General features: G+C 38.6%; 1 protein-coding gene across 2 annotated transcripts in view; it reads left to right on the top strand.

Moving 5' to 3' along the window:
* The window catches only part of LOC126253629 (TBC1 domain family member 12-like), a 355671-nt gene that overhangs the window by 294763 nt on the left and 38666 nt on the right, over positions 1–22242 (top strand). The window contains exons 3-6 of one of the 2 annotated variants that reach the window (XM_049955110.1): positions 223–373; positions 8669–8786; positions 12533–12664; positions 19156–19315. In XM_049955110.1, coding sequence (XP_049811067.1) covers positions 223–373; positions 8669–8786; positions 12533–12664; positions 19156–19315 — 561 coding nt within the window. Of the gene's footprint in view, positions 1–219; positions 374–8668; positions 8787–12532; positions 12665–19155; positions 19316–22242 lie in introns of both variants that reach the window. The other variant, XM_049955109.1, reaches the window with a different exon arrangement.

The raw sequence follows: 22242 nt of genomic DNA, 5'->3' as shown, positions 1-22242 counted from the left end.
TTTATATTTTTGTTTACATTGGATTCTCTTTGTAATTTATCAGTCTGTTATGTACCTTTACTTAGTTAACAATATGTTAGGTGCTCATTCTGCAATAAATAAATAACCAAATAAAGTAAAAAATAAATGTAAGTGCAAGCCACTTAAATTTAATATAGATAGTTAGAGGGAGAATTATGTATTTTCTACTTTAGGTTCTATATAATGTCTATCTTACAGCAGGGAGATACGAAGCAGTTTACGGATGTAATTGCGAGCAGCTCGGCGTTGATTCTGCATAGGAGGCCATCTAACTTGCCTGCAAAATGTCCAGACGAAGAACAGAAACACAGGCACGAGTACCAACGAATGGTGGAAGCAGCAAGGAAGAAAGGTATAATACTGTGGTAGTACTGGTTGTGTGTTTAACTGCTTTTATTAATTTTCTCTTTATTGAATGTTTTTGTGTGTTTGAGTTGCTACTTTATCATTGTTTTCTGATCTGTTTGGTTGCTTTCTTCATATCAAATGCATATTTATATTTTCTTCTTTCTTTTATGAATTTGATATTTTCTGTTCCATGTGGCATGTTAACATCTACATTTTTTACACATACAGTAATTCCTTGTTCCTTATTAATTCTTTCTTTGGCATGCTCCACAATATTTATTTAAAGTTAAATTTCAGTGTGTTGGCTTAAGTCACAGATGCACTGTCATAAAGAATATAAAAATCATTGCATCAGTTAAAAATTTTTCAGTGCCTCACTTCTAGTAGTCCCTTCAGTTTGTGTTATTGCTATGTTGGTATTCCTGCACAGTAACTATATCCTTAATATTTGCCCAAGTGTGGTCCAATCCAGATGACATCTTCTTCTCCCTTCCTGTCTTTTACAAGTGTACCTATTCATATTGTGATTTCTGAATGTTATAATTCACTGAAGACTGTAGAACTTCAGAAGATTTCTTGTCACTTTTTTGCTAGCCTGTATTCTTCAACAGTTTCACTATTTTTCTCCTGCCCTTTTGTGATCTCCTAAAGTGACAACATTTTCATTCCTTTTTGCCAGATTTAATTAATTCTTTAATTTTTTTTCTCATACAGCTTTGTCTGCTTATTTTTATATACCCATATACTGGCATGATGCTGGTGATTCTTTTCGTCTCTGAGCCAAGTGGTTCTGCCATGTTGCTCTTAGTAACTACCTAGTGTCCCATTTTCATGTCCATAATTACATCAACAACATAATAACACCAGTATAAGTTTGTAGGCTTCTGCGGCCAGTGTCAATTTGGATAAAATAATTTTGGGTGTTGGGCTGTGGCATTCTAAACTACTAAAAGAACTAAATTGCTGATGTTTCAGTTGACTTGCTGTGGTCTGCTTCAGAGCAGTTCATCAGTGAACTGCCCTGAAAAGTACCGCAGCAAGTTGGTAGAAACATCAGCAATTTGTTTTAGTAGTTTTACATGATGTAGCCTAATACCCAAAATTATAGCACTAGCTTACAAAATAATATTTAATAATTATTACTCTGTAGTTGCCTGACCAACTGTCTTTCCTCTAATTTTATAAAAGGTAAAATTTAATTCAGAAAATTGTTAAAATTGCAAAGAAGTAGAAATAACAAGTATTTACCTGAGAAGGTATAACTTCCTGCACTGTTGGTAAATGGAATATGGCACTTAAAATTTCTGAAAAAGTTTCCTCCTCCACAAACAAAGGAGGAATTGGTTGTAGATGGTGGAATTGGCAGGGAAGGGAAGGGAAGGGAAGGGAAGGGAAGGGAGGAGTAGAGGTGAGGGGGAGAAGTGACAGGTCAGTTTAGATCCAATGTAAAAAGACATTACCTGACCTTGTCCAAGTGACAGAGGACAGAGGGAATTTGTGCAAAAATTTTGGCACAGAGGTCAGGTTATTGTAGTAGATGGACCACAGGGAACTGCCTGGCTAAGGACAGTAATTGCAGCAGTAGGGATGATCTGGATGTAATAGTAGTTGCAGCTACACACACAAATGTGAGTTTTGTGGAGGTCCTGCAGCACCATAACCAGCCCTGGGTTAACACTACTATGAAATGCTGCTGACTGTAATGAAATCCCACACGAGTGCAGTGCCTGTTGCTACAATTCAGAATGGGAATATACCAGATATAGTCTCCACCAGAATAGGAGAGGGAAAGATAAGTTGGCTGCACTTCTTGCAGATAATTACAGGGGGGGTCACCATCACACTAAGGAAGATCCCTGTAGTTACTGGTGTCAGAGAAGTACCTCTTTAGATTACAATCAGGATTCAGGTGCCCTGTTTTGAAAGAAGTCAGAATAACAGAAGAGTCCAACAGAATGCTTAAGACTGTGCAGAAACGTAAAGTTAGTTTACTTCATCACAATATTAGAGGATTGAGTGATAAGATATAAAAGCTTCTTGTCTGTGTGGAAAATTTAGAGTGTTCTGAAGAGATTGACATCCTGTGCCTACCTGAGTACCATGTAATCATAAGGTTATATAACTTACATATGAAAGATTACACTCTAGCAGCTTACTCATGTGGAACTAATATTGGAAAGGAGTGGTTGTTGCATATATTCAGACAGAACACATGGTCAAAAATTTGCCAGGTGCGAGTAGGACTCAACCACTGAGGGTTCAGTATAGATTTAATTATGCACACAGACATTTTATCCTTTCTGGGAAATGAGAATCTCAAAGATTGTTGGATGTTCTTGACAATGATACTTACAAGGTATCGGTCTGAGGAATTCCAAGTCTTTTGAGGATGTTTTAATTTAAAGTTTGAACTCATATAACAAATGACAAAAGAAATAGTTTTGCTATATTTTGTAATTACAAATTAACGATTTTCTGATTTTTCCTTTACTTTTACTGTGAAATCTTGGTTCTTCTCAAGTTTCATGATTCTAGACCGACGCGAAGTACCTTTAATGAGTGAGTTTGTAAGTACCAAAATATGTGACAAAAGGGCTGTATATTTTTATTGCATTCACTTAGAAGCTTCAATTTCTTACACTAGCAAGGGACTGTGCACCTTATTAAGTGACATAATTATCAACTTGACTCATTTCTGCTTGCAGAGGCAAAGGTTTTGGACTGACATGTAGGTAGGTAGGTGGGTGGATGGTTGGGTGGGTTCTGTTTGTATCTGTTGAGGTACAGAATACCAAAAACATAGTAACAAGTAGGTTCTGAAGTGATCAGCACATTAGAAGTTTGTACTTGTGAATTAATGCTGAAAAATTGCTCACTTTTAATGGTAACTGGGAAATTTTGAAATGTTTGAGGGATCTGGATTCCTTAGTATGCTGTTTGTCAGACAGCAGCAGGTGGTTAATAGTCTGTGGTTAATAGTTCAGTGTAGATTTCCTAAAGGACTCTGATGAGAAATGGATCCTGCAATTTGATCCCAGTGGTAAACTTTAAACTACAGGTGGATAAAGACAGTAGTACCCTAGTAGATAATGTTGGTGGTGGTGAAACCCAAAGCAAGAAAACAACTGTTTCCTGGGTAACAAATGTGCTCTGTGATCATGGTTCACACTTAGTTAAAATAAACAACATACTCTTACAGTATGGAAAACCTCAGTGGAAATCAGTTAATATAATTAATGACTCCAGGACAAATGCTTTTAAGAATAGTTTACAAGAGATAACCTGGAATGAAATTTATAATGAACCAAATGCTAACATAAAATTTAATGCATTTCATGAGAAATTCATATCATAATTTCGAAACATATTTCCATGCAAGTTAATCAGAAGAGACATTAAACAGCCATGTAAAATATAATGGATCACTAGAGGGATTAAAGCATCTTGTAAAAGGGAAAGGGAAATTTGGTAAGAACAAGTAGACATCCTGCAATAGTCACACACTGCAAAAACTACTCAAAATTACTCAGAAAAGTTATTAAGAAACATACACATGATGCCAGAAACCAGTAATTACAAAAACAGACTACAGGATGTGTGGAATGTAGTGAAATGAGACAAGACAACCAGCCAAAAATCAAGGTAACACCACTATTGAACTGAATGGAAGGGCTAGCAGATACAGTTAATCATCATTTCTTAAGCATAGTAGAAAGGATAGGGACAAACAGTTAAAGAGAAATATCACAGCAGTATGTTGGAAAAGGAGCTCTAATAAAATTAAATCTTCTGAATGTGTCACCAGATTCTCTTCTGAAATTAAGAAAATTGTGTTATTTTCTCAAGAATAAAAGCTCTTCTGGTTTTAATGTTGTTTCCAATAGTGTACTTAAAGATTCATTCCCATACAATAGCCCCAGTCATGTAAGGCATTTTTTAAAAGAGAGACTGAAACGTGCCGTGCTCTGAAACATGTTGTAGTCAAACCGCTATTTAAGAAAGTTGACAGAGATGTCAAAATCAGCCAGTCTGTTTCACTCCTGACTTCATTTTTAAAAATTTTTGAGAAGGTGATCTGAGCAACAATAATATCCTCAACAAATCACAGTTCAGATTTCAGAAGAGCTCTACTGAGAATGCCATTTGCACGTTCACTCACCATATTTTACAAGCATTAAGTAGTAACATAGTGCTAGTTAGTACTCTCTGTGACTCTCACTAATCTCAGAGATAAATTTAAGTTTTATGAGACTGATGATATAGCCAACCAATGGATAATGTCATACCTAACCAAAAGACTGCAGAAAGTTGTAGTTAGCAATACAGCCAATGTAGTCTGGGGATCTTAGGTCCACTGTTGTTCCTCATACTTCTAAAATACAATAATCAGAATTAGTTCTTTTTGTTAATGACCATCAGGTACTCCAGTCCGTGTTGATGAAGATCAGGTAGCAGTTTATTAGCTCCAGATCCAAACGCTGGACGAGTTCCCTCCCTTTGATCTTCTGGTTTAGGGGTCACGCCCCCAGTGGAATGAATAGGGTTTGTGTGGGAGAGAGGGATATCGCTTACCATGAAGGGGTACGGATTTCCATGGTGGGGATAGCTGCCGTCGTGTAGGGAGTCTGCAATCTTGGTGTGTACTTCCCTAACACAGTTCTTGTTGGGGAGGGGCAGGCACTCGTGTGGTGTCACTGCCAGACACCACACTTGCTAGGTGGTAGCTTTAAACCGGCCGCGGTCCATTAGTACATGTCGGACCCGCGTGTCGCCACTGTCAGTGATCGCAGACCGAGCGCCACCACACGGCAGGTCTCGAGAGACGGACTAGCACTCGCCCCAGTTGTACGGACGACTTTGCTAGCGACTACACTGACGAAGCCTCGCTCCTTTGCAGAGCAGATAGTTAGAATAGCCTTCAGCTAAGTCCATGGCTACGACCTAGCAAGGCGCCATTAGCCTTACATAGCAATTGATACTTATCGTATAAAGCATGTCTCATCAAGAACGATGTATACAACAAGGATGGATTAAAGTTAAGTATTCCAGAAGCTACGTACTTTTCTTTATAGCATTCATTAAGTATCCTGTTTCAGACCTCACGCCATCCTTCGTGAGCTTATAGCGTGCATTGCGGTCCCCTCTAACCACACTGTGTCGGCACTTCTGTCGACACATCACTCGAATGCTCTTCTTCTACCTCAATGTCCATAGGCATCTCTTCCGCAGTCTGCATATCTGCTGTTTCCAAGGGGGCTGTCTATTTGCTGTCGGCGGGTGTCCCCGGCTCCATGACCACCTCCCTAGCAACCTGCTTTGCCGCATCAGCCAGGGAGATGGTTGTTTGTGTTTCTATGTATACCCCCATACTGGTGGGGTTCAGCGCCACATCAGGTATCATGCGAGATGCGACATACAGGGCTACCCTCAGTTGTCACCTCGCAATGCATCTCAGAGCCACCATGGCAGATTTGAGCTCGGCAATGGCATCATTGCTGGCTTTCCGCAATGTTTCATGGAACACGCCCTCGTTGTCTTTGTTGCGATGCTGCCCGCTTCCTCTGCTTGAGTAGGAGGGCGGAGTGTCCACCTTGTCTTCTTGGGACACCTCTTCATGCGTGGTGACCCCTTCCTGCCGCTTCCATGACTTCAGGTAACCACAGCTGTGTGAATTTGTGGCGTGCACGCCACCACAATTTATGCATGCGGCCGTGGTGCCCCTTGGTTTGTCGCAGTTGCGTGTACCGTGCAGTTTCCCGCACTTCACACATACTACCGCACCGGTGCAGGGCCTGGCTGTGTGTCCCATCTTCTGACACTTATACCACTGTAATTGTGCCACGGGCTTCTTCTTCTTCTTCTTCTTCTTCTTCTTCTTGCTGCAACCATTGCTCCCAACTGGTTTTAGCAGGAGCTCGGCGGCGGCAGCAATCTTGCCTCTTCCTCCTTTGCTATGTCCTGACATTGCGATGGGCTAGTGGCTTAATTACACTGTCAACTGTAATAAATCCAACTGTACAGCTTTTTCTTTGTCATGTTTCTAAGGTACAGGAAAATTTTTATCCCTCTCCTATAAGATTTTCAGGGTCATAGAAGGTTAAGTTTCTTCTTTTCACTCTCCTGTCTCAAAGGAAAGAGCTATTCAGCCTTCTACCCATTCCCCTGATATGTAATTAGCAGATTAAAAAGTGTTTTTATCACAAATGCCACTTTAGGAGATTAGATTAGATTCAGTTTTCGTTTCATAGACCCAAAAATGAGATGATTCTTGTGGGTGTGGATCATGTCAAAAAGTATAACATAAAGAACATAGGACATTTGAATATAATACTCACTAGTCAGCAGGTTGTCACAATATGTGAGTACACTGGAATTGCTAATATTTACAGAATTAATACCCTGTGAGAATAAAACATAGTTATGCACTTTTACTAAGTTTATCATACACAAAATACCTACTCTTGACTGTTATGGCAAAGTGCTGTCAAAATTGAAATCTAACAGACATTTTTACTTCATCTGGTCCAACAGTCTCTGTTACAATATTCATCTATAGAATATAAATAGTTGCCCACTAAAAAGTTTGTTTAAACTGTGCTTTATCTGAAACTAAGTTTTTTGTGGTTGCTGGCAAGGTATTGAAAATGTATATTCCTGAGTATTGGACCCCTGTTTGGATCAAGGTAAATAATTTTAGGTCTTTACATAGATTGTTATCATTCCTAAAATTGATACTGTGTATTGAACGATTGATTGGAAATAGAAACACATTATTTGTAACAGGATTCATTAAGGAATAAATATACTGAGAAGCAGTGATTAGAATGTCCGGTTCCTTGAACAGGTTTCTACATTTACACCACAAATGCATCTTATTGGATGCTTTTGCACACTAAAATCTTCTGCTTGGTTTGACGAGTTACCCACAGAATATTGTTGCATATGACATCATAGAATGAAAGTAAGCAAAGTATGTAAGTTTTTTTTTCTTAATATTTATATCTCCTACATCTGACATCATTTGCTTTGCAAATACAGACTTGTTTAGGCACTTCAGCAGTTCTGTGTTATGCCCTTTCCAACAGAATTTATTATTGAGTTGTAATTCCAGAAATTGATCACTGTCAACCTTGCCAGGAACCACAAAAAACTTAGTTTCAGATAAAGCACAGTTTAAACAAACTTTTTAGTGGGCAATTCTTTCTATTCTATAGATGAATTTCTTAACAGAGACTGTTGGACCAGATGGTGAATTAAAATTACTTTCCATATGTTACAAACTTTAATATTGAAGAAGAGGGGGTAGCAAAAGTATAGTGTTTCATGTAAGCTAGATGAAAGCCGTTGATCATGTGATATGCAACACATCAGTCTAACAGCTTAACAGTTTGTTTTACTACAATCCATTTACTGGTAATCAGTCATACTCTTGTTGTTTATGCTAGTACTGGTGAAGGTTTTATTGCAGATGACAATGACATTGTGTGCCACTGCACTTAGTATTTAAAATATACACTCCTGTCTGGAGAATCTCCATCTCCACCAACATCCATCTTATTATATGATGCAAATTACTGACACACATCCTAATCCAGTTGATTCCAAATTTAGAACTCCATTCATGTTCTGTTTTATTTTGCATGATTAAAACTGTGCCAGACTGGGACTCAATCCAGAATCTTACCTTCTTGTGGGCGGTGTTCTTACCAACTTACGTGAACCAGGCACAACTCGCAACCTGTTTTCACAGCTGTACTTCTGCCAGTACCTCTCTCGTACATTACCCTCCAATCTTCAAATGTTCTCCTGCATATACACTTTTAATTTGCCATGTGGTTTCCAAACAGCACACTCTCTGCTGCAGAGTGAAAGATTCATTCTGACATTGGTTCTTGTGTGGAATCGTCCTGAATTTTTATGTCAGCTTAATTTTCTCATTTATTAAAGTCACCCCTGAAGCCAGACCATCTTGCTTAATCCTTATGTTTAAGTCCTTGAACAATATTTTGATAGATGCAATCTCCTTAAGCCAACGAGAAGACAAAAATCCATTTTCTTACTTGTGCTGTCGAAGTCTTCTTTCTAAGTTTGCTCTTCCTTTTTCCCTCCTATATATCATCACAAAGAATGCTATGAGAAACAAAAGTTAAAGATTCAGAATGAGTAACTGTTTAAAGTGTGTGTGTGGCGTGTTTTGCTTCAACAGTAATAGGTTAAGGTTGAAAATACATTTCATTCTTGACAAATTAATGCCACCAGTCTTAAATTGTGTCATAATATTTTAACCGAAAACTTCCAGAGCTTAAAGAGGCGAAACTTCGTAAGAAGCAGCTTGCCCAGCAGCTGCGGCAGGAGGAACAGCTTGCACATGCAGCCCGCACTTGGAGTTCAGAGATTCTGCCAAAATGGGATCATATGTATGTATAATAATATTTTTGTATTTCTCCAGTGATAAAACCTGTACTCATTTGTTTTCTGTGGAATGTTTGTCTAACCAGTTAGTGATAACATACTAAGAATAGAGAGAGATCTGAGGAGACAAATATTACAATGTACATTCATGAGCAACTGAATTTGTTGCTGTATGTGCTGTTGTCTAGCATATCATAGGATCAGAAATCTTTCTTCCTTACCCCTCTAAGACAGTTTCTACAAGCCACTTCTTCTTTCTTAATGTGTATCCAATCCAATTTTTCATTTTTATTGCATTCAGTACAATTACTGAATATGAAACACTTCTCAGTGCATCCCCATTTTTCTCTCTATCCATGAAACTAATTCTTTCCAACATTTGCCATGTTCACATTTAAAGAACAATTTTTATGACTTTTCTTTGATAGTGATGAAGCAGGGCAAGCATTGGCGAGGTTTTGGGTCCCTCAAAAAAGTCAAACATTCTATAGTGATGGTATCAATAATCTGGTCTCTCATTGGGAGAGTGGGTGGGTGGGTGGGTGGGTGGGTGTTCCATTGATCGATTGCACGGTACGGGTAGCCATTATGATGTGGAACGTGTCAAGTGCACAAGAAATGCACGTATGCGATTTAAATTTATTTTTGAAGCTGTTACTGCTGTCTGTCAGACATTTCGTTTCATCTGGTAATTTGTCAAAAGTTTTTATGGCAGCATATTTTACCCCTTTCTGTGCCAAAGATAGGTTGAGTAAAGGATAGTGTAAGTCTTTCTTTTTTCTGGTTATCATTATAATCATGAATGTCACTGTTGTTTTTCAATTGGTCAATGTTGCTGAGAACAAATTTCATTGGTGAGTAAATGTACTGTGAGGCTTTGTGAATTCAACCTTTTAAAAAGATGCCTACAAGATGTGCGACTATGAACCCCACAAATTATTCTGACCACTTCCTTTTGAGCAGTGAATACTTTTTGTCTAAATGTTGAGTTCCTCCAAAATATTATTCCATATGACACCAGAGAGTGAAAGTATGCAAAGTATGTTAGCTTACTAATTTCTATAACCTCAACATTGACAATTACTCTGACTGCAAAAGTTGCTGAACCTAGTCGCTTTAGAAGATCCAAAATATGAATTTTCCAATTAAGATTCTCATATCTATGTACACCCAAAAACTTAGTATGCTATACCCTGTCTACTGACATCTGTTGTGTTATATTTATTGAAGGAACTGTACTTTTTGTAGCAGAAAATTGGGTGTACTGTGTTTTTTCAAAGTTTAGAGTAAGCCCATTTGCAGAAAACCAATTAATGACTTTTCCAAAGACCTTACTTGGAGTTTCTTTTACTGGATTAATAATGATGCTTGTATCATCAGCAAACAGTGTCAGTTCAGCTCCGAACTGTACACCCTGTTAGGTTTTGTAAGTTAATTAGTTGTGCATCATGGTCTGACAATCCATTTACCACAGGGAAAGCATGTGTTTGTTTTACATCCTCTTTCTGTACAAATACATTAATTATTAGTGTGCTGCTGTCTTGACCTTTACTTGTAGGGAAATTGATCACTGATTCTAAGTTATATGTTGTTAATAACACTTCTAGTTCACTTTTCCTATCAGAATTACTTAGAAAGTTTACATTGAAATCGCCACAGATTAATAACTTTTTTTATGAACAGCTCCCAGTCTCCTAATGGGTACCTGTACACTGTTGCTAATAGCAGTACTACATTATCTAGCTGCAGTTCACATGCACAAACCTCAAAGTGCTGATTAACACAAAATTTGCTTAGTTCTACAGTTTTTGTTTTATGAAAATGGCAACTCCTCCTTTATCCATCCTAGAACTAAAAGTGAAAGATGCTAAATTATACCCACTTATACTGACACTATCCATGCCCACAGTTACATGGTGTTCAGACAGACAGAGTATATCAATCTCATTCTTATTTTTGAGATCATCTAAACACACTAATAGCTAATCTACTTTATTTTTTATTCCTCTGATATTTTGATGAGGTGAGTTGATACAGCCCTTAGCTTTACACCTATTTACTGTACATGAAGTGGAAGTTCATCAACAGTCTTTATAACTGATTCTCATTAAAGAGACTATTGGTGAGCTTTTAGTGTCACCTGAATGTGTTAATTTCAATGAAACCAGTTGTGGGATAATATGTTGTTGTGGTCTTCAGTCCTGAGACTGGTTTGATGCAGCTTTCCGTGCTACCCAATCCTGTGCAGGCTTCATCATCTCCCAGTACTTACTGCAACCTACATCCTTCTGAATCTGCTTAGTGTATTCATCTCTTGGTCTCCCTCTACAATTTTTACCCTCCACGCTGCCCTCCAGTACTAAATTGGTGATCCCTTGATGCCTCAGAACATGTCCTACCAACCGGTCCCTTCTTCTTGTCAAGTTGTGCTACAAACTCCTCTTCTCCCCAATTCTATTCAATATGTCCTCATTAGTTATGTGATCTACCCATCTAATCTTCAGCATTCTTCTGTAGCACCACATTTCGAGTGGGATAATAAGCATACCTGAAATATGTCTATGGATGTTCTTAGTAATGTTTTAAGTTACTCAGCTGTGTAGGTACAAAAGGATCAGTGTTAGTGATCTAATTGTGCACATTATTTCAGTATGAATGAAAAATTTATTCATCTCCTGTCACAGAGGGAATATATAATTCCTGTCTTGGTAGCAACATGGCAGTAGTTAGGTAGAACTAATAGATATTGAATTCAAAAATACAAAAATTTAATTTGAAATGCACAGAGGTTATTGCTGAGACACATTCTGCAGATGTGCCACTGGTTTCCTTATGCAAACATATGTAGTAATAATTATCACTGAAATATATTTGAGCTAAGTGTGATTTGAAAATTGTCAGACAGTTTATAATTGTGGAGAGTGAAATTTCATGACTTAAGGAGGGGTCAACAAAAGTGTTTTAAATAATAAACAAATTTTGGTAACAAGTACTGTGTAGGAACACAGTGGCAGTCACTGGAACTTAATAAAGAAATGACAATGTTAATTAATCCTTTGTTGTAAGAAAAGATGGACTATTAAAACATCAGGTTACTTAACTTTTGATAGTTGAAGTAGTCTTAATAATTTATGAAAAGAGTGTAATTCTGTAAGGGGGACAGCTGTAAACATGTCAGTTTGTTAGTTATTGGAAGATAGTTATTCTACATCAGTCGTTATTGTATTGCATTGTAAGTGTTAAAAGAATATATTTTGATCATCACATGATAATTAATGCATTTCCTTGCAAAACAAATTACCATTCAGATAAAATTACAAGTGACATGTAATACCATTTATTGTGTAATTGATGATAGTTACTAAGCTCTGCAGTTCTCTTATTCAGCAATTTACATACAAATGAAAAAAAAAGTAGCCCAGTCTTCACAGCAGTGAGTAGATGGCAAGTGAACGCAAAAAATTGACGCTCAAATGTAAGACAGAAGTGCAGTTACCAGGGGCAGGGAGGTGGGGGTGGGGGTGGGGGTGGGGTGAGTATTCAGGTTTCAAATAGAGTATCGAGTCTACTTGCTACAACCAAAATGAATTACAGAAATGCTGTGTGTGGAAACAGGCAGATAAAAGATATATGTAAATTACTTATTAAATGTAAGAACTGTAAGAAATATTCATGTCAAATTCATATTTAAATATTATATACAAGATAATAGTTTGTTATTGTCACATTATGTTCTTGTTTGCCTTTTCAGGAAAAATTCAAGGAAGGCCAAAGATCTGTGGTGGCAGGGGTTGCCTCCATCTGTACGTGGTCGTGTATGGCAGCTTGCAATTGGAAATGATCTAAACATCACTCCAGAACTGTATGATATATGTGTTTCAAGGTATGAAATATTATATTCTTTTATTTAGATAATCTAGGAAAAATATGGAAGATAAGTGTCTAGACATTTCATGTTTTTGGCAACACATGTTGAGATGATCTGCATGATTCTGTGTGGAATTTAAGTATACAGTCCTCCAGTGACATCCTGTGGTTTTCATTTTAATCAAGTAACATTGCTTTCCTTTCAACAGAAAAAAATGCATCTCAATGTGGATAATAAAATAGAAAGTTATGCTGTGATATAGTTTTTGCATTTAAAAGAGTAAAGTAAATTGTTGGTGGTAATTACATGTACAATATTTTACCAGCATATGACACAATGAAAGTGAAGTTCTAGCATATATACTTGCAACTGAAAAATTGAACAGAAGCTTGAGGCTGTCCTGAAAGAGTAATGAGCACGTGTTTTCAGGTAACATCGATGAACTGCAAGAGAATTTGGCTGTAGGTCAGTGCATAAGATTGCATAAGATACATTTTCCTTTCGTTGACTTCAAGATCCACTGTGTAGAATATTTCTCCAATGATGACAATGACTGCTGCTGTGGAGAAATGTACAGGGTGTTCCAAAATGAATATACAGGTTTTAAGGCTTTGTAGCATTCATTACATTCAACTTACAATTATAAATAATACATCAAATGAAAGAGCAACTCAAAACAATTTTGTCTGTATACCTATGTGCAAAGGGAAGAGTATGGAAGGACAATGAGTGTCCGAAGAATTTGTTGACCGAGTGAGAGTCTTTCACGCTTACCCCAAGAAATCAGTTCAGAAGGCTAGTCATGAATTAGTACTTACAGTGACATCTGTGTGGAGACATTTAAGGAAACACAATTATGCACTTATCGTTTGCAGCTGTTAATAGCTCTAAAGCCTTCAGACTACGATTTACGTGCCAGCTTTGTAAACGAAATGTTGCTACATGACAAAGAAGATTTTCTGCATCGTGTCGTCTTCAGCAATGAATCGACATTTCAACCGAGGTGGAAATGTGAACACACACAATGTGCACATCGGCGGGTCAGCAGATCCCCACAAGATAGTGTAATTGCATCGAGTCACCTCTAAATTGAATGTTTTTTGTGCTGTATCCAGGCGGAAAGTTTATGGGCTTTTCTTTTTCAGTGAAGCAATTGTAACTGATGTTTCTTATCTTTATATGCTAGAACTATAGCTCTTTCCTCAGTTGGAAGAAGCTTCAACAGAATGTTACTCAGCAGCAAGATGGTGCACCGCGTCACTGACATAACTCAGTACACGATTGGTTAAATGATGTTGTACCCGATCGCTTGATTGGCCAGATGACAGAGCTTGTTTTTGCATGACCCTCATTTTCACACATGATCTTACGCCATCCGATTTTTCTCTTTGAGAGTTAACGCAGGATCATGTGTGTGTCTCTTCGCTACCAACTGATCCATGCGACCTTAGAAACAGCATTGTTGTAACAATTTCTCCAGCCACGCTGATCAAGATTTGGGAAGAACTCTCCTATCGACTCTATGGCCAACAAATGGTGCTCGCATTGAACATTGACGAGAAAAGCTGTCTGAGTTGCTCCTTCATTTGATGTATTGTTCATAATTTTAAGCTGAATGTAGTAAATGATACAGAGCTTTAAAACCTGTATATTCATTCTAAAACACCCTAAATTTCCAGATTAAAGTAATACTGTTCTACAGAGTGAGTGATAAAAGTGTGAATTTAAAGGTGGTGCAAGAATATATGTATGGCGTTGGTAGTTTGAAGCAAGCTTTTTCTGGTTAATGCTGCTTAGAAGCCAAGGTGCCAACCTTAGGGACTTCACATGACAGATGAGTCATTATGAATATTGTCATGTGTTCTCATTTAACTACCACTGTGTTTGGCATTTAATCCAGGACATACATGTAACATCGAATGAATAGGAAATTTATACCACCACCTTATTTTTCCCTGCTGCATAGGTTACAAGCTGTTAAATCTTTGTTTACCACCTGAGTCGAGCACCACCCCACAAATGTATATTAGTTACTTTGGCTATGGAGATGTATTGCAGAAATGATAGTATACATATTAAATTCCAGAAGATTATTCATAATTTTCGGCCTAAAGAGAAAAGCCTTAAAAGTGCTTGCCAGTCACATCAAGATTTGCATGCTCAGAACATGTTTGTAAGCCTCTCCAAGTTTTGATTGTTTAATAAGCTTGGATGGAGAATTGGGGTAAAATTATGATCCGATGAAAAACTCTTGAATTTCCAGCCAGGCAGCAGTGCCTAGATACTGCAGCATTTTGATGAGTGCTGTACTCATCTTCATCTGTAGTTTGCTCCATGGTAGTCTACATTCACACAATTATTATCTGTATTATGATTTAAATTATGTTGTGGAACCATGGACCTTGCCATTGATGACAAGGCTTGCATGCCTCAACAATACAGGTAGCTGTATTGTAGGTGCAACCACAATGGAGGTTTATCTGTTGAGAGGCCAAACAAATGTGTGGTTCCTGAAGAGGGGCAGCAGCCCTTTCAGTAGTTGCAAGGGCAACTGTCTGGATGATTGATTGAACTGGCCTTGTAACATCGACCAAAACAAAATTGCTGTGCTAGTACTGCAAACAGCTGAAAGCAAGGGGAAATTACACCCACAATTTTTACTGAGAGCATGCAGCCTTACTGTATGGTTAAATAATGGTGGCATCTTCTTTGGTAAAATATTCCAGAGGTAAAATAGTCCCCATTTGGATTCAGCAGTAACTGGTGTTCTACAGATTGGAACTTGGAATGTCAGATCCATTAATCAGGCAGGTAGATTAGACAATTTAAAAAGGGAAATGGATAGGTTAAAATTAGATACTGTGGGAATTAGTGAAGTTTGCTGCCATGAGGAACAGGACTTGTGGTCATGTGTATAAAGGGTTATAAATACGAAATAAAATAGATGCAATGCAAGAGTAGGTTTACTAATGAGTAAAAAAATAAGAAATAGGAACACGGAAAAGCTACTATGAACAGCATAGTGAATGCATTGCTGTAGCTAAGATAGAAGACACAAAGCCTACACCCTCCACAGAGGTAAAAGTTTATATGCCAACTAATTCCACAGATGAGGAGGAGATTGAGGAAATGGATGATATAAAAGAAATTATTCAGATAGTAAAGAGAGATAAAAATTTAATAGTTATGGGGGACGGCAATTCAATAGTAGGAAAAAGGAAGAGAACAAATGGTAGTAGATAAAAAGAATGAAAGAGGAAGCTGCCCAGTAGAATTTTGCACAGAGCACTTGGTTTAAGAGTCATGAGAGAAGGTTGTATATGTGGAAGAGAACCAGAGACACTAGAAGGTTTCAGATTGATATTATATAATGGTTAGACAGAGATTTAGGAACCAATTTTTAAATTGTAAGACATTTCCAGGGGCAGATGTGGACACTGACCACAATTTATTGGTTCTAAACTGCAAATTAAAAGTGAAGAAACTGCAAAAAGGTAGGAATTTAAGGAGATGGGACCTGTATAAACTGCAAGAGCCAGAGGTTGTAGAGCGTTTCAGAGGGAGCATTAGGGAACCATTGACAAGAACAGGGGAAGGAATATAGAAGAAGAATGGGTAGCTTTGAGAGATGAAATGGTGATGGCAGCAGAGGATGAAGTAGGTAAAAAGAAAAGGGCTGGTAGAAATCTTTGGGTAACACAAGAGATAATGAATTTAATCAATGAAAGGAGAAAAGATAAAAATAACATAAATGAAGCAGTCAAAATGGAATACAAATGTCTAAAAAATGAGATCAGCGGGAAGTGCAGAATGGCTAAGCAGGAATGGTTAGAGGGCAAATGTAGGGGTAAAATAGATACTGCCTATAGGAAAATTAGAGAGATCTTCGGAGAAAAGAGAACCACCTGCATGAATATCAAGAGCGAAGATGGAAAACCAGTACTAAGCAAAGAAAGGAAAGCAGAAAGGTGGAAGGGGTTTATAGTGTGCCTATACAAGGGAGATGTACATCAGGGTAATAATATGGAAATGGAAGAGGATGTAGAGGAAGATGAAAAAGGGAGAGAGATAGCCATTTGACAAAGCACTGAAAATCTTGAGTTGAAACAAAGCCCTGGGAGTGGACAACATTCCATTAGAACTACTGATAGCCATGGGAGAGCCAGCCCTGACAAAACTCTACCATCTGGTGAGCAAGATGAATGAGACAGGAAAATACCCTCAGACTTTAAGAAGAATATAATAATTGCAATTCCAAAGGAAGCAGGTGCTGACTGGTGTGAAAAATACTAAACTATCAGTTTAATAAGTCATGGCTGCAAAACATTAACACAAATCCTTTACAGAAGAATGGAAGAGCTGGTAGAAGCCAACCTCAGGGAAGATCAGTTTGGTTTCCGTAGAAATGTTGGAATGCACGAGGCAATACTTACCCTATGACTTATCTTAGAAGGTAGGTTAAGGAAAGGCAAACTTACGTTTGTAGCATTTGTAGACTTAGAGACAGCATTTGACAATGTTGACTGCTATACTCTCTTCCAGTTTTTAAAGATGGCAGGAATAAAATATATGGAGCGAAAGGCTGTTTACAATTTGTGCAGAAACCAGATGGCAATTAAGCGTCGAGGGGACACAAAAGGACACCAGTGGTTGGGAAGGGAGAGAGTCGGGGTTATAGCCTGTCCCTGATGTTATTCAGTCTGTATATTGAGCTTGCAGTAAGATAGCACCTTAGCTCAGAAACTAAAAACATGTTGGTGTATTTGGGCCGCCACCACTGGGCAATGGTGACCTCATAATGATCTAGTTTTCTCATCCGATCAGCTTTTCTGCATGCCCTATTGTAGCTGAAAAGTCTCAATCTTTCTTTTTGGAATCAGTGGTAGATTAGTTTTGCGGCATTGGCACTCTGCATATACCTTTTTTATGACAACATGGTGAATTACATTAAAACTGTTGTCTAATAAAAGTTTCAAAATTTGGTTTTCTCATTTTTTCTGTATAAAACACTGAATATTGTGGCAGCGTATTACTAATAAAGGATTTTATGCTTCATTCTGTGTAACAGTTGCTGCATCTCATGATTTGTAGCAAAGTGTTGGATTTTGTCAGTGTCTCATGCTAGGTTTAGCCAACAATTTTCTTCATTAACATTAAACATAGCCACATGGTGTAAGATTAAATTCTGTCTTGTCAACACCAATAGTTCTGGTTCAAAATATTTAATTTATGAATTAAAACAATTTGATGAACAGTTGATGTTGACAATGATTGAGCTTTGTGTTGATCAAGACTATTAAGGAAGTGTTAAAATCAGTTCACACTAGACAGAACATAAATGGGGCAGAACAGTGACAGTCTACAAAAAGTTTCTGCCCTGTAATTTAGATGACATTCACACCTGCATTCTTTCGATTGGAGTAACAAAAAACGGTTCAAATGGCTCTAAGCACTATGAACTTAACATCTGAGGTCATCAGTCCCCTAAACTTAGAACTACTTAATCCTAACTAACCTAAGGGCATCACACACATCTCTACCCGAAGCAGGATTTGAACCTGCAACTATAGCAGCCGCGTGGTTCCGGACTGAAGCGCCTAGAACCGCTCGGCCACATCAGCCGGCTTGGAATAACATTTCAGCATTCTAAGAGAGAATACTCTGAAATTGACATTGGTTGTTACATGTCCTCTCACTCAATCGGGACTTGTCACTTGATTTGATCTAAGTTTGTTTTTGAATCTGTTCTACTACCGTTTGGTGGTTATTTACTGCTAGTGTGTTTGCTTTTTCCATTAGTTTTGTTCTTACATACTTCATTATTATAACTTGTCATATAATTCTCACTGTATACATTTATAGTGCTGTTTTTCTGATAACTCTTTTTTCACTTGATGACTTTCTTTGGTACTAGCGAAAGTCATTGTTACAATTGGCCTTCTGGTTTTCTTCACTTCGGGATTGCGAGCCTGAATTTTTAACTAGAGTGTCATGAGACTATGGCTGTTAGACATTATTTAATACCATAAGCCATTGACTGTTGTTCGTAAAATATTCCATGATCTATTCATGGATTGCATTGTGATGTATAAAAAGTCTGACACATAGCAGTACACCTAACACACTAAGGGTAGTAAAATTAATTACAAAATGTGTGGTACAGTTAAATAAGCCAACTGAAAATGTATTTATTTTCACCTTAATCCACTTGTACCATTTTCAAATAAATGTTTAGGGCTTAAGTCTTTGATTCCTACAGCACTATAATAATGGATGTTGCATTGAAAACTTGTGTGCTCAATCTGATATCAAAACTGAAAATTCTCTCCTCTGATATTACCCATTTAGTTCATTTTGTAATAACAACACATTTCAACTCCCATCCTCATCATTTATTAAAACATCAACCTTTTTTTTTTAAGGAAACTGGTTTGCATTTGAATTTCACTGAGCAATACTTAAGACAATTCAAAAAATGTTAGACATCACACTTTTCTTTGTTTCAGGGCTCAGGAGAGACTCCGCGTAGTTTCTGAGGAATTGCAGCAAGAAAATCAGCAACAAGATGTAATAGATGGAACAGATAGTCCAGACAAGGAATCTAGTGTTGAGCTTATTCAACTGGACATATCACGCACATTTCCAAACTTGTGTATTTTCCAGAAAGTGAGTTTCATTTCATTTTCTCTCTCTCTCTCTCTCTCTCTCTCTCTCTCTCTCTCTCTCTCTCTCTCTCCTCCCCCTCTCCCCCCCCCCCCTCCCTCTCTCTCATTTGAGGCAAATTCCTCTCTTTCATTGATTTGTTCATTCATCCATTATTCGTAGTGTTCCCTAGATCATATTATGAAGGAGAATCTTCAGAAGTATGGAACAAGATGATCATTATGAAAGATAAATGTGTGTAAGAAGCTGTTAATGCCAGGTGTTAGTGTTATCAGACAGAAATTTGAATCGTCAATTTTGCTGGAGGACTTGGAAACAAAACATCACACATGAAGAAAATACACCTATTCGCCCTTCAGAATGCGAGGCGCACGGGCCCTGACCTACAACAGCTGTCTGGCTGAGTGTCCATTCACAACTGCTCTCCCTCTCACTGTGGTACGTCCCATTAGCCATCCTTGGAGGGGTGGTATCCTGACTATTGCCCCAAAGGTCAAATAACTCGAGAGAGGGGGCAGTACTTTCCAGTGACACAGGCGTGTGTAGCGACTGAACATACCAGCTGCCACAGAAATAAAAATTTCTTTCCAAAATGACAGAAGTCATGCTGAAGTGCAAAGGCGAACATATGGGTAATTGGTGCCTGAGAAGCACAGTCGCATAAACCAGGAATACAATGAAACACACAAAACACTGAAATTCACTGTGTCTGCTCCAAAGTAATCACAGAACAAAAGAAAGAAAGCATCACTTCACTCTGTAAAGGACATAGCTTGCAGACTGATCTCTTGAAAACCCCTTGGGTTGTACAAGTAGTGGTCACTCAAACCATTCCGTTGTGTCCAAGGTGTACTCCTCCAATTATAGCCAGCTTTCAGCATAAGTGTGGCATGTTGTCTTCCCATACTACGACCAGTGTGTCAGGCCAGGCTGCACATTGACTGGGCAGGCTGTCCACTTAGCCTGCTGCTGCAAATGTTGTAGGTAGTCACTAGTCAGATGCCAAAAGATCTGGGACCCTAGCTGCAGTAGATACCACCTTGTGAGCAAGCTCAGTTTGGCTGTACCTTGATATGGCTGAGGGATGCTTGAGGTGGCAGCTCCAATCAGGAAATGACTTGGGGTGACGACTTCGGGGGCAGAAGGATCACAAGATAATGATGTGAGAGGATGAGAGTTCAAGCAGGCCTCAGTTTTACAAGTCAGGATTGCCAACTCTTCCAATGTTGGACATAAGGTTCCCATCGTTCGCTGCAAATGGTATTTGAAGGATTGAACTCCTGCTTCCCATATTCCACCAAAGTGTGGTGATGCTGGAGGAATAAAGTGCCAGTCAATGCCTTCTTCATATACGAAGTTTCTCATGAGTGACTGCTGACAATGACTGCTCACAGCAGCTTGTAATTCACAGAGTTCCCGACTAGCTCCGATCAAGTTTGTCCAATTGTTTCTGTACAAGTTTTGGCACCTACCCTATTGTGACACAAATCTTCTAAGGGCTGACAGGAATCCTTCAGTAGTCATGTTGTCAACTAGCTCAAAATGCACTGCTCAAGTCACCAGGTGGTATTTTTTCTTTAATTTGGATTGCCTTGAGCCAGTTTTCACATAGAATGGTCCTGTGTAATCCGCCCTGCAGTTGGGGAGAAAGACCTCATAGCTTCTACATGTGGGCATGACAAGTTTCCCACGAGTTGATGTGCAGGCTTTGTCGTTAATTGCTGATAAGTCATGCTCTGATGCAGACACATGCCGGATTGCATTTCATCCGTTAGGTGTCTAATATTGCTTCCTGAGAGATGTAAGCAACAGTTGACATTCCTGCTTGGGAAAGGTGACGATGTTAACTTTCCACTATCAGCCATGTGATATGATGGTGAGGTGGCAGTATGAGTTGATGCTTCTCATATAATAGATAGGCATTTTGTGGCCTGCTGCCAACCCATAGTAATCTCGTGTCATCGAGGATAGGATGCAATGATTTGAGCTTGCCATTTTTTTTTTTTTTTTCTACTGGCTTGTTAGTCTCCAATTAGTAGATTTTTGTAGCATATGTGGCTTCTTGCACTCTTCTGATGTGCTGTAGCAATACATCCTGCAGTTCATTATGAGACAAGTAAGCAGCTCCTCTTGTTTCCCTTGCTGTTTTGCAGTTACTAATAAATATGATACAGTATGACATTATCCTCTGTAATCATGACAACGTCAAGCATTGACAGATGAGATCATCTTGGATTCTTCTGCCAAGGTGATGAAGAACGTTATCTCTTTCTTCTGGCAACTTCTGAGGTGCATAACCACTAGAGGCATCTAATGCAGGCCATGAAGTGATTCTTCTGTAAGCCAGGCTGGTCCTTCCGTCCACAGACTGTTTTCTTGCAGGTCTGCAGAGCAACACTCCACATGAAGTCAGATCAGCTGGGTTTTCCATTGTAGATATATGGCTACATACCACAGCTGCTGTGGTGTCCTGTATCTTGTAAACACGGTTCCCCATGAACGCTAACCACTGTGTGGAGCCGCAAGCCATGTCAGCACAATGGATGAGTCAGTCCACAGGTAAATTTGTTCAGTATTTATACCCAGAGAGTGAAAAACATGCTGCAGTAGTCATGAAGGGAAGAGAGCCTCCATAGAGTTCCAAATGAGGTGCCACCCATGTTTTGGAGCTCAGTAGTTTGACACCTCTGACTCTATGCTGATTAGTTGATCATACATAGATACAAAATCCATAGGCCTTCTCTCAAGTGTCACAGAACCCATGGATTGTATGCTGACAGGTGTCCCTCCTGCAATGACTGTACAATCAACACGAATGTTTCCTGTCATGTGAATTTCACTGTACAGTGTCTGCCACAAGTAGTGCAACTCTGGAGACAAGGGCTCATCCTTCGTTAACTTGTGCTGCCATAGACATTGCAAAAATATCT

Source organism: Schistocerca nitens, chromosome 4, assembly GCF_023898315.1.
Source record: "Schistocerca nitens isolate TAMUIC-IGC-003100 chromosome 4, iqSchNite1.1, whole genome shotgun sequence".
Classification (NCBI taxonomy): Eukaryota; Metazoa; Arthropoda; class Insecta; order Orthoptera; family Acrididae; genus Schistocerca; species Schistocerca nitens.
The sequence above is the reverse complement of the archived record's forward strand: the minus strand, read 5'-3'. Positions and strand labels throughout refer to the sequence as shown.